Genomic DNA, 15,597 nt, shown 5'->3' on the forward strand with positions numbered 1-15,597 from the left:
CCAAACAAAATGATTTAAATGCATTTATTCTCTGATTTTTATGTATACCACAAATTGCATATATAATATAAAATAGATTCTCCCCTGTATGAAAATCTGGTTCCTGATGTGACAAGAAAATATAGTATTAAAGATCTGTTTTAAAAATACCAACTTCATAAAATGGCAAGTAAAAAACTAATATCAGTGATTGATTTATGTATTAAGCTTAAGATCAATTAGAAATCTGCAAGAACCTAAAGGGGAAACATCTTATTCTTGTGTCCTGTCTCCAGGTACAGTGAGAAATAGTTGCTGTTTTAGATGCATGAATAAGAAGTTAATTTATCTGATCTGTTGAGCTAGCATTAAAGGATCTTTAATGTCAAGTGTGACACATAGCTTTAACTCCCACTGTAATCCAGAGTGTAAAATTTGCTCATAATCTAGGTTTTTGGTTTCAGTAATGTTAAAAGGATAAATAAAATTTAGCATGGTCTGGAACACTATTTAAAAACTTTTAAATAAAATATTGAATGAAGAAGCTGCTGCAAGCAGCAATGCAGCATTTTTTAAGGATTTGATTGTTTCCTGGAAGAATCACGAGATAAGCAATGATGGCTTTTCTCCTTTCATTCTGAAAACATTTTTCTGTACTTAAGGCAAATTAACATTTCCTGCACTGTTTTAAATACTGGGATATTTCATAGAAGCATCAAATCCTAGATAATCTAGAATTTGGAAACTCGTTCCTTGTCACCTACACTTTCACCTGCAGTGAGCTGGAAGACCTTAGCTTGTACAAATGAACCGTAAAACAAGTTTTAACATGCTTTAGAAAATCTGTAGATGCATAGATGTAGCTCCATCCTTCCACTTGTTAACATGGTCTGAAATAACAGTTCTGCAGAGTGGACACGTTTTTTCTCTATTAAACCATAAAGAGATGCATTCTTCACAAAATGTGTGCTGTAATGAAAAGAATGACAACTTAGAGCTTCTAAGCTCTTCCACTTGTAAGAAGGTCTATTATTTGCATTGTCTTGTTTCTAAAGATAATCAGAAGAAATACACTTGCTAATCTATGTTGTTAACCAGTTTTTTTAAAACATTTGCAAAAAGTAATTCTGATTATGTGTATTACCTGACAGATAAGCAGAATAGGCTTCTGAAATTCAGCTTGACAGATAGGACAAATGTCATCTGATTCAGAACACTGTCTCTTGCTAGCCATCACCCCATAATGCTGTAAAACAAGATTTTTTTCAGCAGATAATAGTTTCAAAGGGGAAAAAGAAAATGACAGAAAGGAATTGGGAATAAGGATATGTCAGGAGATACATGTCAGGAGAAATATCCAGTTCCTAATCTAAAACCTTGCTAGATTTTTCAACAGTTGTTTTAGGGGCTATTGCTTATTCCCCTGATAATAGTTGTAGGAAAAATCTGTAATAGTTTTATTTTAAGATGCCTCCAAGCAAAACACTTGAAATTTCATCTTAAATTTTATCGAGATAGTGATGATACTGTGCTCTAAAGTCTTCTATATGTTTTACTGCGTAAATAGCAGATACTAAATAACTATACCTGTTACTATAGAGAAAGATTGAGGAACTTTTAAAACTCTATCAGATATTACTTGCATGTCAATTATTTCGGCAAGCTTCATTTTTCATTTACATTTCTGCATAAAGCTTTACCTATATCCAACCAATATTTATTCCAGTTAAGAAATAGGAAAACAAGGATAGGTTATTTCATATAGTTTTATCTGAAGATACATGCAGGATAATGGTGGTTTAGTTTTCTTTGGTTCAAGTTAGCCCATAATTACATAGTCAGGAAACTCAGACTGTGAAATGGGGGGAGTGTGTAGAGGGATTCCTTTAAAAATGCATTTGTCTATTTCTAGAACTATACAAAGTAATACATGAATGAGATATTTCAAAAAGAAGCCTTTTCATTTAAATCAGATCTACTGTTTTGTCAAAAGAGCATTCAATACTCACTGGTCGTGTACAAAATATCCGTAAAACCTGTTTGAAGTTTCTCAATTGTCCAAAAAAACTCAAAAGCTGGAATGGGAAGGAAAACCTGAGTTATGTTGAAAGTCTTTCTTTGTGAATTAAAGAAAGCTTCCAAGTTTCTGTGCAAATCCCAGTAGCATAAGTGTCACTGTAATCTGATGTTGGCAAGAACGTAAGCAAAGCAATAGTTCAGACCAACCCTATTTTTAGTTGCTTCGTGCGTAGCCAAACTCAGAATTCATCCCAAAGTTCTTTTTCACCAATAGGTGGCTGTTCTTTACAAGAAAAATATTGTTAAGGTTATGAAGCACTCAATTGCAAGTATACCAGTATTATATACCGGCATTATTATTATATACACAGTAGCCTTTAGACTTGTAATTAAAGCACCATAGTATGATAAAGTATTTTTCATGTTCAAGCAGAATTTGTACTGAGATTGCTAAAGAGTTCATCTGCCCCAAGTGTAACCAAAGTAGACAGCCATTTTAAACACTTCTCTAACTTGTTTAGCATCACAGGGAAATTCTAGAAGAGATCGCCTTCATTGGAAAATGCTGACTTCTTTTAGCCATAAATTTCATCTTTATTTCTCACTTTTTCTCAGTTTCTGATGACAGTGTGATCAAAGTCTGATTTTAGAAGCGTCCTATAGTAACTGTGTTCTTTGATATACAACCCCGGTCTCCCAGAACAGGTGCAGAAATAGACAAGGTTTAGGAAACCTGGCTCAGGGTGCTATCAGTTTTCAAAGGTTGTATTGGTTAAACTGAAGCATCAACTTGCAAGTTAGTTCAAACACAGAAACGTTCAGAAATGTGTTAGCTTATATGCCTCTACCCCTCCAGTGGCAATTACTGTAAAATAGTTTAAGAAGACTATAAGGTTTACGTACCTTTAGGATGAGGTAGACGAGGCCCAGCAATATCCCAGGGGTCCAGCCTAGCACACTGTCAGGCTCCCCATAGCCAATAAGAAAACGGAACCAAACTGGTATGGGGACAAACATACGGTAATACTGGCAGAGTTCTTCTAACAGCATGTACCAGTAGCCCTAAGCAAGACATGTAAAAGAATCTCTCAAGATTTAAAATACAAATGCTTTTTAAAATATATAGAAAAGATGTGCTAGCATTCTTTAGAGTAACTTCCCCTCATCAGATCTTGAAGCAAGTATATATGAAGGACAACAGTAGAAGAACGAAGACCAGATGATAAATCTCACCACAACTGTACAAACAACAATAGCACAATTGATTGCTGTACTGGAGAAAAATTAATAGGCTAAAATAGGGTGGCTTTGTAGGATACCTACCTACTACAATGCTATCAAACTTGCTTTCATAAGCATTAAAAAAGAAAAAGTTACCTGAAAAAGGAAGCTAAGACACAGATCAGCTTGTCATTACAAGTTGTGTTCACCATTTAGGATTAAAAAACAGTCAGGCCTCTCTCTTTATTAACAAACATAATGATTAGAGGAAACCCATTTCTAATGTATTTCATGCCTGTGTAAAAAGGCTTCTCTTGTGATAAATAACCCCTATATAGAACAGGGTAATAAGAAAAAGGTGGGGACAGGAGGAGAAAGAAACAGAGTACTTGGACTTAGCAGGTAAACGGAGTTCAATAATGCCCTAAACGTTACTGAATAGTAACTGCAAAAGACAAGTAGCCTTCACAGAGTGCTGTGTTCACACACATTTATATGCTTCTAACAATTAAGTTTGCGTGTGTATTTGACTAATCATAGATATTAGTTCTAATAACAGGGGATAAAGTACTCTGACTAATTTGACAGGAAAATGGCATGATTTCTCGCTATTGACCAGATTCTTTCTTTAATTTAGCTAGTTTAGGTCACCGTTGGTGCAATGGAATTTCCAATTTTTGGCTGTTGTATCAGTAGTTGTAGGTACAGAGATCTTGATTATAAGCTACTATTGCTCCAAATCATATGTACCTGAGAAATACTTTTCTGGTACATTTTAAAAGATAAAACCTACAAAAACACTCAAATGCTATCACATGCTAACTATATATATAATATATATATTTTTTTAAACTAGTACTAGTATGTTCTATTTCAACACATTATTTTTTTGCATGTCTTACCTTGGGAAGCAGATAAAGATACATACCCACCAACCAATGCAGACTTCTATAAAAATCATTAAATTTCATTGGTTTGAGGAAAGAAAGCTATGAATCAAATTCATTGGTCTGACAATTTTACTAATTAACAAAAGGAGAACTATTTTTTTAAGAGAAAAAATAGCCATTTACACACACAGGTATTAAAATCTCCCCATGTCAGTTACTGACAAGCAAGTACAAGATTTACTGTACATCAGCTGGTCCGTGCTAGCAGCCTGTGTACACGTTCTTACATTGCTGCAAATAAAAGGTTTCTTCATCCTACCACTTACAGCAGAAATAAGCCCACTTATTCCATGAAATAATACAAGCCATTGTTACAGATCAGACTGTAAACCTTCCTTAGCACCAAGAAGGGAAGAATATAAAATTCACAGGGTTTTCTTGCCCAGTGTAGTGATAGATTATATACAGACCTTTAATTTAAAAGCCTTTCCTTTAGGTAAAGTTTAATAACTAGCTAATTTTACCATAAAAGGATGCTCATAAGGATATAGATCATTTTCTTACCTTGGATTTAAAGGACATCATAAAAGAAGGCACCAAGAGAATAAAGCACTTGAAGCCCATGAAGAGGAATTTCAGAATAAAGTCTGTGACTCCCACAATCCAAAGCACCTCCCAGAAGTTCTTAAAATCCACAGTAGGGTTTAAAAAGATTAAGCTACAAAAAAAATAAAGTATCAGAAGTTACTGGAGCACGCTGTTTAGAGGAAAGCATAACCAGAGATTATATCACAGCATGCTTAAATAAATAAATAAATGGTTTACATAGAGGAGAAAAATACTTGCTAAGAAAATGAACTCTTTATTATAAATTGATCCTTTATGATCTCTGGCAATCTCTCCATTTCTGAGCCTTCTTTCACGGCAAACCTTGTCCCTAGAGATGGGCTTTCTTTTCCATTTTTGCAATACAGCCTTTGACTGATTTACAACCAAGGCTTGTAGCTACAGAATAGTAACAGTAAAAAATAAATGGCAGATATAAGCCCCCCAGAGTGCCAGAATGCTACGTATTCAGTATGCTGAAGGCAAGGTGGTAGGATCAAAGCTGGGAATCAAACCCTGCCACTTCCCCCATGGCATAGTACAGCCTTTAAGTTGAGTTCATGGTCCAATTTTACAAATTCCAACATCATGTTTTTAAGGACAGCACTTGTTCAGTTTAGCAGAGGAGGAGGAATGGAGATTGTAATGAAAGAAATCAATGCTACAGTTAAAGAAAAATAGCTCTTGCCCAGATAAAGTGTTTCCAGTTAATATTTTATTAATTTATGATCTGATGGGAGATGTTCCTGTACTTACCTGTAATACAGTGACTGAGAATGAAAGGTGTAATACAAGAGGAGAGATGATCCAGTTAAGTATACTAGTAACCAAGCACATTGCACCTTGGAGCACCGTTCCTGTAAGATAATCGTTAAGACAAATTACAGCCCTTATCTTGGTGCTTGTCTCCAAAGCACTAAGTCTATCATATTTAAACAGAGTTATTGCTAGAGGATTCCATACTAGTTCATACTGATTTTAGGTCAGATAAAACTGTAGAACTCATTAGAAAAGTAAAGCAGTGATTCTAGTGTTTTCAACATAATTTCTATGTCTATCAAGGTCTTTCCTAAAAACACACCAAAAACCACCCCACTCTGAAGGAACAAGTTTTCCTTTGAGACTGCTGGAAGTTTAAACTCTCAACTGCTATTTGATTCCAAACATGGTTAAGTTCTTCTATACACTGCAAAAAAACTGTATCACTTAAGTGAAGTCAATAGTCAAAAAGGGAGGAAAAATCTGAATTTTGCAAACTTTAATCTGAGAAGCTCTACACTGTATAAAAGCACTACGATTTACAAGACTGCTTCTGTCTTGAAACGTATTACACTTAGTTTTATTTACCAAATAATGCTATCTCCATTCACATTTCTTTCAAGAATCGATGTATAAAGGTCTTGGTTAACACAGAATTCTGTTGCATAGGGTGATACTTACTCTTAGAAAAACCTGATTTACTATGCTTTTGTTTGCATACATGTAAGTTGTTAGCAGCCCAATTCCAAGAGAAATGCCTATTAGGAAAAAAGGGTCAGTTATACACAAGAAATTAAAAAAAAAAAACACGTTTCTAGTACTTCTTTGTGATTTCAATTAATAGCTCAGACTATCAAGACAGAATAATTAAGCATTTTGTGTGTGTGCCAGCAAAGGAAACAGAAGCTATTGAAATGTAGTTTAGTACATCTCTATTTCTGATGAACAAAGCAAATAAAAATAAAGCTAAAAATAAATCAAGTTATATCTCAGGCATGGTTATCAGCTTATCTTTGTTTGGGGGGAGGGTCTCTTCCCTCAGACCGTGTGTTGTTATACTCTACCAATTATATGCTGCATGATCAATTTGACACACAGAATCAAGATATACGGCAGACTTTTGTGCAGCCACTGGAGGAGGTATCTGAGCTCTGAGAGGGAGCTGCCACTGTGTTCCTCTGAGTCTGGAGCGGAGTCATCAAGCCCCCCTGCTTCATTGTGGGCATGTCCGTGTGAGCGACTTTGGGAACCTGGCCTCAAAGGCCGAGAACTCGCATTTTCTCTGCCTTCTCCTGCAGCAGTGCTTAGCTGAATGCGAACATCTCCGCTATGATGGCACGAGCTTTCTCCTGATGACCTCGCTGCGTGGGTGCTTTGAGAAGGTGAAGGGTCATCACCACTCCCTTGGATGTTGTGGAGATGACTGCAGTTTGCTTGCATGGTGGGATTTTTTTCTGGTCCAGATTCCTACTACTTTGTCTCCTGGAATGGGAAATAAAAAGTTGTCATTGAAGGAAGAGTACAACTATGCAGGGAAAAAAACACAGCACAAAGATACAGTAAACTGCATTGAGTGATTGCCTGCATGAAGAAAAGTAAAGGTCCTCTTAACAGATCCTGGCTCTCTTCGTTCTTAAAGCTGGCATGCTGGGTTTGCACCCTGTCATCAAGGGGCAACTTTCTGTGTGCCATATTAAATGACTTCCTTTCATTCAGATGCAGATTTTCTAGCCTGCAGTGAACCTGGCTGCCTTGGCAAAATCTGAGGTTGTTTCAGTGCAAATGAGACCAGCGAAAGCTGTTGAATTGGAGACCAACACTAGCTGGTGCAGAAGAGAGCTCAGAAGTGCTGCAGAATTTCACAAAAATAGTAACAGTAGTAGGCCAAAAAAAATGAACAAACAGTGATGGGAAGGAAGCAAAGGGTACATTTACATGCATGCACAAAATGGTGTTTGTTCAGACAAGTCTAGTCAAAAGACAGTGCATATTAAAAATTGAGGGACATTATAAGATTAACAAGAGATTACCCTGTCTGGGTAAGCAAGCAGAACCCGGTTTAGTCCATATTGTAAGAAGCATTTGAAAGAGCCTGGACCATCTGGTTCAGGTCAAAAAAAAAGAAGTGCAGCTAGCGAGCTGGGTGAGACCACCCAAATGAGGATTTTTTTTTTTCCTTTGGCATCCTTCTACTGTCTTCTCGGACAGTATTTCACTTCTGTGTCTGTCTTTGCATACATCTACTTCTCTGGAGTGCAGTATCATAGTAATAACTTTGGAGAATGCTCTGATGCTGGATTTTGCAGTAGTCATCACTATTAAGCAACATCATCAAAATATTAAGAATTATGTTATAGTCCTTTTTCATTAATTCAAGCTCCTCCCGATTCTTCTTTGAAATTAATTTTGCCACAGCGTAGCATACACGTACAGTTAGTTTCACTGGGGATATCAAATGGTTAAAGCAACATTGCTTTGCTATTTTGCAAGATGAAAAGGTAATGTTGCACAGCAAGGAATTCTTAATGTATTTGCACAAACCTGAGAGTCTTTAGCCTCTAAAATTGAGGTTATAGGAGATAAGTAAGTTGCACAAATTTATACAATAGAACTTCTTACTACCATTTAGAAATGCTGCTGCTACTATATTTTTGTTGGCCAAAGATTACATCATGCTTCAGCGCAGCCAGAATTCATGTTCTGTAATTTAATGCAGGAGTAAAGCCAATACACTGGAAATAGTATTAACTTTACAAACAGCACGTCTCCGGGCTTGGGCCACGAATGCTGTTTTTAAAGGGAAAACAACGTTAATTAGCAATCCTCGGTTAGTAAAAGCAGGGCCTGCTTCTGCAAAACCTGAGAGAGCACTGATTAAAATAAAAAACCGAGCGAGCCCATTGTCCGAGGCTCACAGGCTGCTGCCTGACAAACTTGCAGGAACTCAGTTACGGGGCTGTATTTCGGAGGGGAAGCGGTGGGGCTGTGTTTCGGTGTTTCCACACGGACACCCCCCCCCAGTAGCTCTGACAGCGCCTTTAAAGCCCCCTCACGCCAAGCGCTGCCCCCGCTCGCTCGGGGCGCGGCTGGAGGCCGCGGCTCGGTCCCGGGAGGACGGGATGGGGCCGGGGCAGCCCCACGCCGCTCCCCCGCTCCCCACCGCCCTCCACAGAAGCCCCGGCACGGGAGGGGAACGAGCCCGGAGGCGCCTCCCCGCTCCTAGCTGCTGTCGGGGGCCCCCTCTCCCCGCCCTTCCCCTGCCCAGGCAGCGGCCCCGCGGCGGTACCTCAGGGGGCGGTGGCTCCTCATGGGGCGGGCGGTGCCTCAGGGGGCGGCCGGCGCCTCCCGCCCGCCGCCGCCACCGCTGCTTCTGCTGCCCAGGCCGCGGCCGCCCGCCGCCTCCATCGCCGAGGCCGAGTGGGCGGGAGAGGGCGCGGCGGGGGGAGGAAGAGGAGGAGCCGTGAGGGGACGAGGAGGAGGAGGAGGAGGAGGAGGAAGGCTCGGAGTTGCTGTGGCAACGGGCGGCCGCGGCTCCTCCAGGCCTTCGTTCCATCAGGGGGCTGGCGGGGGGGAAGCCCCCTACAGCGGCAGGGCTGCGGTTCCCGGTGGTTTTTTTTGTTGAAATGGGTCGGGGGGGCAATAAAAGGGAAGGAGATGAAGGGGCGGCCGTGTGGGCGCCGAAGTCCGGTGTTCACCACAGGGAACCTTGCTGGGGGCAACGGGCTGCGCCTCCCAGGAGACCTGAGGAAAATGCCGCCCTTGTTAGTGCCGCCGTAGCTCGTAGGAATTAAATAGATACTTTTTTTTTTTTTTTCTTTCAAAATGTGCTCCTGAATAAATTAGTTTGCGGCCAGAAATGGCATCTGTTTCCCTTGGCTCGTACTTTTGCACGCGTTTAGTTCACAGCTCGCGTTGAAGCTGGTGCCCGGTACCTGAGCGGTTTTGAAAATCAGAACGAAAATAGGGCAACTTGTGGGCTGTGGGGTCAGTAACCCTGGGAGAGGGAGGGACGGGCACTCAGCCATCACACCTCACGAGCAGAAAAAGTATTTAGAGGAGCTAAGTGGCCTGCTGTCTAGTAATTCCTGCCATCCCACAGCAAACCTCTTTTGTACTTGAGGACTGAAGCAGCTGAAAACGCTGGACACGGCTCTTTCTGTTGGAGGTAGGTTTGAAGGGGGCACCTGCAGCGCTTTTACCTGCCTTTGTGATGTTATTGCTGACCTTCCAATGAATCTGTATTCAGAATTTGTGGACTGGAAATTTCTGCCCTCCTGTGAGGGAAGGGATTAGCTTTTGCGTTTCACTTGGGCTGCAGATGATGTGTTGGAATCAAAATAAAGCCAAACTGGGGCTAGTTACGACAAATATGCTGAAGTGCTAAATAAGCCTCCTGTTCCTGTAGGCCCTCTGAATTAAGGAGACCTTTTAATTTGTACAGAGTTATTATCTAAGTACTTCTCAGGAGCAGCAACAATGTAGGTTTCAGATGCTCAGCTGGAAGCACTCTGAGAATTACATGGCTGTATCTCCATCTTATGCTATAAGCCTGTAACAGTACTGTTATATTTTTATGATGCCCTACCTGTGTTATGCTTATGTTCGCTCTCTTTGCTCACTGGGTCATTCTCATAGTGTTTGGGTTATGAAAGACAATGTGGTCTATCTTAACTTAATTGTCATATCAGGAAGAACAATTATAAATCTTATTTTTAAGTAGTATTTAATGGCTGGAAATTATGCATGCCTTCTGTACATGCTTTGAAAGTGTATAAATATAGAAAGCCTGGTTCAGCTGTTCCTTTTTTGTAATTATAAAATGCATTAAATTGCGAATGTAGTTTTAAATTGAAATTTTTCTAAACTTTCTTACACGCACTTGAAATACGAAAATAATTAACGGCAAATGATTAATCAGTAGTGTTTGCTCATGCAGGTCACTTGCTGATTTATCTCCAATTCACAACTCATTAGAAGGTATGTAGCTCTTCAGTGATGTTGTTATTTAACAGGTATCTTTTCATGATGCTATTAATGACATCTGGATTTAGTCACTCCTCAAAAACAAGATAGACTTCATAGATTAACATAAATTCTGAATCCTCTTCCCATGGGTATTGCATGTGTTGGGTTATGTAATGCTTAATTATAAATCTACCAATCCGTATTTTTGACTCGCCTCCTAGAATGCCCATAAATCTCACACACGGAGACAAATAGCTGTCTAGGCATGTTTTCAGGTGGGGAAAGAAGACAGTCTGGAAGCACACAGATATAAGTATCCCCAGACTTTCCCATCCTCCTAGGTACAGGTAGTACCTCCTTAGTTGATGGTATCAGCAGATTTCGTCAGTTTATACCTACTTTTCCCATCATTGTTAATAAATTCATGAAACAATATTGGAACAAACACTGATCCTCGTGGAACTCTGCTGGTGCTGCCCTGGCAGCATACTACTTACCTTTTAAACAGTTGCTCTGTACTAAAAGTTACCTGGTTTTATGCATAAAAATTTTAGAAGAAAGTATTTTGCATCCTAATTCCTGATGGAGCTCTACAAAGCTTCCCTCTTAGAACAGATTAGGAGATTACAATCTTAATCTTAATTTTTCTACTTAATATATTTTAATGTAACTATTTTTCGAAAAGGTGAGGAAGGAACTACGGTCCTTTAAAGTTCAGTGTACAGCATACATTTTTGGTGAAATTAGTAGGAACTGATCTCAGATGCATGGAAAGAAATTGTAGTTAATGATATGGTAAAAATTTGTTTCCTTGCTAGAGTATGTAAAATAGCAGAATGTCCTGAATATTCAGAGGCTTTTATTGGTTGACTTCATTTTTCACAAAATGTTACATGAGTATGGAAGATGTGTAAAATTAAGGGGGTTTAGTTTACACTGTTTGGAGGATTTGAAAATCTTAGCAGGAGGCTCAAATGATCTTTACAATTTGAATCCTTCCTGAGCTTCAGGTGCTCAATCCCTGTAAAAACTGGCTGCTGCAATTATACAACCTTCACTTCAATTTGAATTTTGAGCACGGGAAAACAGTTCCTGCGCTCCTGTATGTAAAGCACTTCAGAATAGAGACCAGTTTTGAAAACCCATCACTTGAGTGATTGCAGAGGAATCTGAATTTCGCTGTTGAAGTTTGATTATGTAGGCTTTTTCCAACAGACTTCTGAGGAATTTTAACCAGACATTTCTATAAAGCAGTGACATCATCTTGTTCCCTGAGGTTTCCAGAAATCTGACTAGCCCTCTGTGTACAGCAACATGCTGAATTCTGTTAAATCATTCTGTACTGAGAGTAATTCCACTGAAATGGTGTCATATAATTGCTTTAGGACTGGTGAATCAGATCCCAGAGTCTTGGGTTTTGTGTATAGATAGAGCCTTGAATGAAACCTAGACAGTAGAACCACAAAGGGCAGTTGTAATTTTTGCTCACTGCACAGGAGGGTGCTCAGCCTCTGTCTTTATCCGCAAGAAAGAGCGATTCCCATGGTCATTAGACTGAAGTGGAGAAGCTGTCATCTGGACTGGTCTTTTCTTGTGGTGACATTGAAGGGTCTGTTAAATACAATTACTCAAAAAATATTCAGCTGTTAAGGAATTTAGAAGGTGAACGTTAATTGCTGCTTTGAGAGCTGCTTACAAAGGTATTTAGGTCAGAAGACGAACTATAATGATCATCCTGTGTGTAAGGCATCGGTATTTTCTAATGGGTGTGTTTAAAGGTGCCAGAATTTTCAATAGAATCTTTGAAGTTTCTCAAAATTATTATTTTTTCCAATCTGTCTAATGTGGTAATCTGAATGTGTGAACCCTTGTGTGAATAGTTCTATTGAATAATGACTTCTCATGTAAGTAAAACCCTGCTCTGTGTGGGTTTACTAGGAAGGGATTTGTTTAATTTGTTTTTGATCTATAGTATCTGCTTACAGTTATATCCTTAATTATTCTTCATATTCCTTGGTAGAAATTAGCATATTTAAGGTTCAAAAGACAAGTGAATGTTCTAACGTGTCATATGATAGAAATATTTAAAAGTTATATTGGATTATTAATCTAGGTTAATCTGTGTTGGTTTATGGTGGGAAAGGCTTTGGAGGGGGTCTGTGACACGTTGATGGGAGCGAACGCTGTGTTTTTGAGGCTGTTCGTACCTCAGGATGACGTATTGCTTCCTGTAGGTCCTTATGTAACTGCTCTGTGTATGTTCCCATAGGGTGGCAGTCCTTAACTCACAGGGGAAAAAAGTCTGCTTTTCTTTTGAATTATTAAGATTGTCTGCCATAAATTTTTATATGTAATGAAGTATAACTGAAATGATATGAGAAATTCTATTCTGGTATTAGTTACCACTATGTAAGTAAGAAAAATGTTGGTTTAAGAGTGGCTGAAAATTGACTAACTTTCTGTTTACCTTTTTAGAGATCAGTTAAACAGAGGTCTTGGAAGCTGTTACCCGCTCAGACTTTAGTGAGTGAGTTAACACATTCTGTCTGTTTGAAAACAATTCATTAAACCCCCATCTTGTACAATGCTAAAATATTCTGGCCCTCTGAATGCATATCTGTTGCTAAGGTAAAACAGTTATGTTTTTAAGAAGCGTTGTCATTGTAGAAAGATTTCCAGGTATTTCTTTTTCAGAACTTTCGGAATAAATACAAATACAGAATATAGTAGGCAAGATCTTATTTGTTGTGTTGAATGGGATTTGTCCCATTAACGTCAGCACCTAAATATTTGCTTCGGTTCAGTCAATATTTACCTCGCTGGTCAATAAAGCTTGTTTTGCACTTCACAAAGTTAATATTTGCTTGCTGTTTTTAGTTTGGTGACAATATACAAAATCTCTGTTTCTAACAATACAAAAGGTGTTTTTACTGCTTTTTGAACAAAAAAGATTTTATATTAACAGTTGTGTTAGTTTATTAGGAAGTGTTACCCACAAGTAAAGCCATGTTCATCAAATAATAAGATTAACTAGATTATGTGTATGACATCTTACAAACATAAAAGGATATTTTTGGGGAAAAAAAAAAGGTAAAATGGCTAACTGTTATTGAATTAAAACATAATTGTATAGAGCTGTAAAATAGAAATTGCACATTGGTTACTTTTATACTTGTTTTGTGCCAGTCAAGTTCTCTCATAAAGGAAAAAAGTGCCATTATCAATTAACTGATGGTTTAGTTTTTTTTTTTTTTTTTTTTTTTTTTTAAGTTTCTTGCATAAAATAGAATAACTAGACTGAAGGAGAACCTCAGAAACAGCATGTAGATTTTTGGCTCATAGAAAAGTCATTGGGAGTTAAATTTTGGTAAATCATTGACATGTCCTAAGCAAATCCTTGTCATCAATATCCAGTGCATAATTTCTTGCATATTGTAGCTTTCCACAAAAGAACCCTAGGACACTAGTGTGGTTTGGTTTTTGTTTTCTTTTTTCTTTGTCTTTTTTCTTCCCTTCCCTTTTTAAGTGTTGTAAGTTTGGACTTCATGCTCAAATATATTAAAAGAAGAAAAAGAAACAAGTAGGGAAAAAACTTCATAGTTATTTATGATATTTTGCATGATGCTATTGCTCTCATATTTGCTTCTCTTAAAATTTTTAATTTATCCTGAGAAGTGTTTCTGAAGGTTCTTATCTGACAGCTGGTGAGCACTGTTTTGTTCTTTACTCCAGAACACTCAGACTACGTTCAGATGCTCTGCTCAATTTTCCTTGATTTTGTCGGAATAACAGGTAAAATGGAATATGCAAAGAGCAAGTAAAATATTTTCAGATGTGTAGCAGTAGCTTCTGGAGAAACTTGTCTGTGCTTTCAGCAGTCTGATCTATCTCTGGTAATTTTTAGGACTTAATCCTTTGAGAGTATGTGATTAGTATACATAAGTGAGTAGTTGCATTAGAGTCAAGGAACTCCTTGTCCATGAAGTTATTTGCATGAGGGTGTTGGGTCAAGGAAGGCCCTCTTTACCTCAGCTTTAAATAAAAATAAAAATACTTGCTTTGCCATTAGGAAATCCTTATGCTAATGCCCACACATAGCTCACTCTGTTCTGATTTCATTGATAAAACTAGTTTAGCTCAAGAGGAGATATTGATGTTTATATAATGCACACAATTATGGTTGTTCATTACATAATTTCTTATGATACGCATCACATAGAAACTCCTGCCTATAGTTTTCTCATCCTTGCCCTTGTTTAAATCAGTGGTTGACTGTAACAGCAATGAGCACGCTTCCAGGCGTTCATGTGGCCAGTAGCATAGTATGCCATGGTAATGCTGCAGCTCATGGAAAGTGAAAAATTAGTAACTGAATTATGCAAAACACAGGATTACTTGTTGCTGAATTTACAGTTATCATGTGCCCCTAGTTACTACAAAATCGGGTATAGACTTCAACAGCTTGGTGAAGAGGCAGCACATTTCTGAACTGAATGCTGCAGATGAAACTGGCATGGGTTATGCCAGCAAATTTTCAGTAAAGTCAAAGGAAGGATAGAAATCAGATGCACAGGGGAGGAGAAAATATGTAGATGACCTTTCACACAGAATCACAGAATTTTCTAGGTTGGAAGAGACCTCAAGATCATCGAGTCCAACCTCTGACTTAACGCTAACAGTCCCCACTAAACCATTTCCCTCAGCTCTTTGGATCCTTACAGCTGACTACTCCAAGTTTCCAAATGTGACACTTAATTTCCACAGAAGAATTTTTCCCTTGTGCCTTTCGTATTTGTATCATTGTTGGCTACATGGTTATTTTGTAGTGGTTTAGTTATAGTATAATTGAATATGTGGTAGCACATGCTCTTTGACTTTCAACCTGCTAGGGGCTTTGTCTGCAACATATGGTTAAGAGATAGTGCCATCTCCCTGGTATCTGGTCAAAGGAGATAACACTGTTGTTTGTTAAGCAAGTCACATTTGTTATCTTGCTGTAATGTACGCTTTTCTTCCAGTGGCATACTTTAAACCAGTTTTGAGTAGGTAGAAAAAATGCAATATGTTTGCACTTATGTCAAGAAACAACACTAGCATCTTTTTGCAAAGACCTCCAACTCAGTTCCTTGGAGTGGTGATTTTGTGATTTATACAATTT

General features: G+C 38.4%; 2 protein-coding genes across 40 annotated transcripts in view; one reads left to right on the forward strand and one right to left on the reverse strand.

Moving 5' to 3' along the window:
- RPS6KB1 (ribosomal protein S6 kinase B1) overlaps window positions 1-15,597 on the forward strand; it is a 54,537-nt gene that overhangs the window by 18,396 nt on the left and 20,544 nt on the right. For 15 of the 39 annotated variants that reach the window (XM_084299810.1, XM_084299808.1, XM_084299776.1 and 12 more), the window contains exons 18-21: window positions 9,574-9,639; window positions 10,411-10,451; window positions 12,915-12,966; window positions 14,172-14,231. The exons of 2 other annotated variants lie outside the window; for them this stretch is intronic. The gene's annotated coding sequence lies outside the window, so the exon portion shown is untranslated. The remainder of the gene's footprint in view (window positions 1-9,573; window positions 9,640-10,410; window positions 10,452-12,914; window positions 12,967-14,171; window positions 14,232-15,597) is intronic. 22 more of the 39 variants (XM_084299784.1, XM_084299785.1, XM_084299792.1 and 19 more) reach the window with 6 other exon arrangements.
- Window positions 10-8,916, reverse strand: RNFT1 (ring finger protein, transmembrane 1). The gene is made up of 9 exons (XM_084299815.1): window positions 8,761-8,916; window positions 6,539-6,956; window positions 6,156-6,232; window positions 5,472-5,572; window positions 4,674-4,827; window positions 2,902-3,060; window positions 1,989-2,054; window positions 1,124-1,225; window positions 10-948 (listed from the first exon to the last, which is right to left on the reverse strand). Exons 2-9 carry the CDS (start codon window positions 6,912-6,914, stop codon window positions 814-816), a joined length of 1,170 nt encoding a protein of 389 aa, XP_084155941.1. The 5' UTR covers window positions 6,915-6,956; window positions 8,761-8,916; the 3' UTR covers window positions 10-813.

The sequence above is a fragment of the Netta rufina genome (genome assembly GCF_964035555.1).
Source record: "Netta rufina genome assembly, chromosome: 21".
NCBI classification, from domain to species: domain Eukaryota; kingdom Metazoa; phylum Chordata; class Aves; order Anseriformes; family Anatidae; genus Netta; species Netta rufina.

Coding starts and splice junctions, on each gene's coding strand:
- RNFT1 (XM_084299815.1), bottom strand. CDS start 6,914: ATGCAAGCAAACTGCAGTCATCTCCACAACATCCAAGGGAGTGGTGAT. Junction 4,828..5,471: donor TCTCAGTCACTGTATTACAG/GTAAGTACAGGA, acceptor TTTTTTTTGTAG/CTTAATCTTTTTAAACCCTA. Junction 3,061..4,673: donor TGATGTCCTTTAAATCCAAG/GTAAGAAAATGA, acceptor TGTCTTGCTTAG/GGCTACTGGTACATGCTGTT.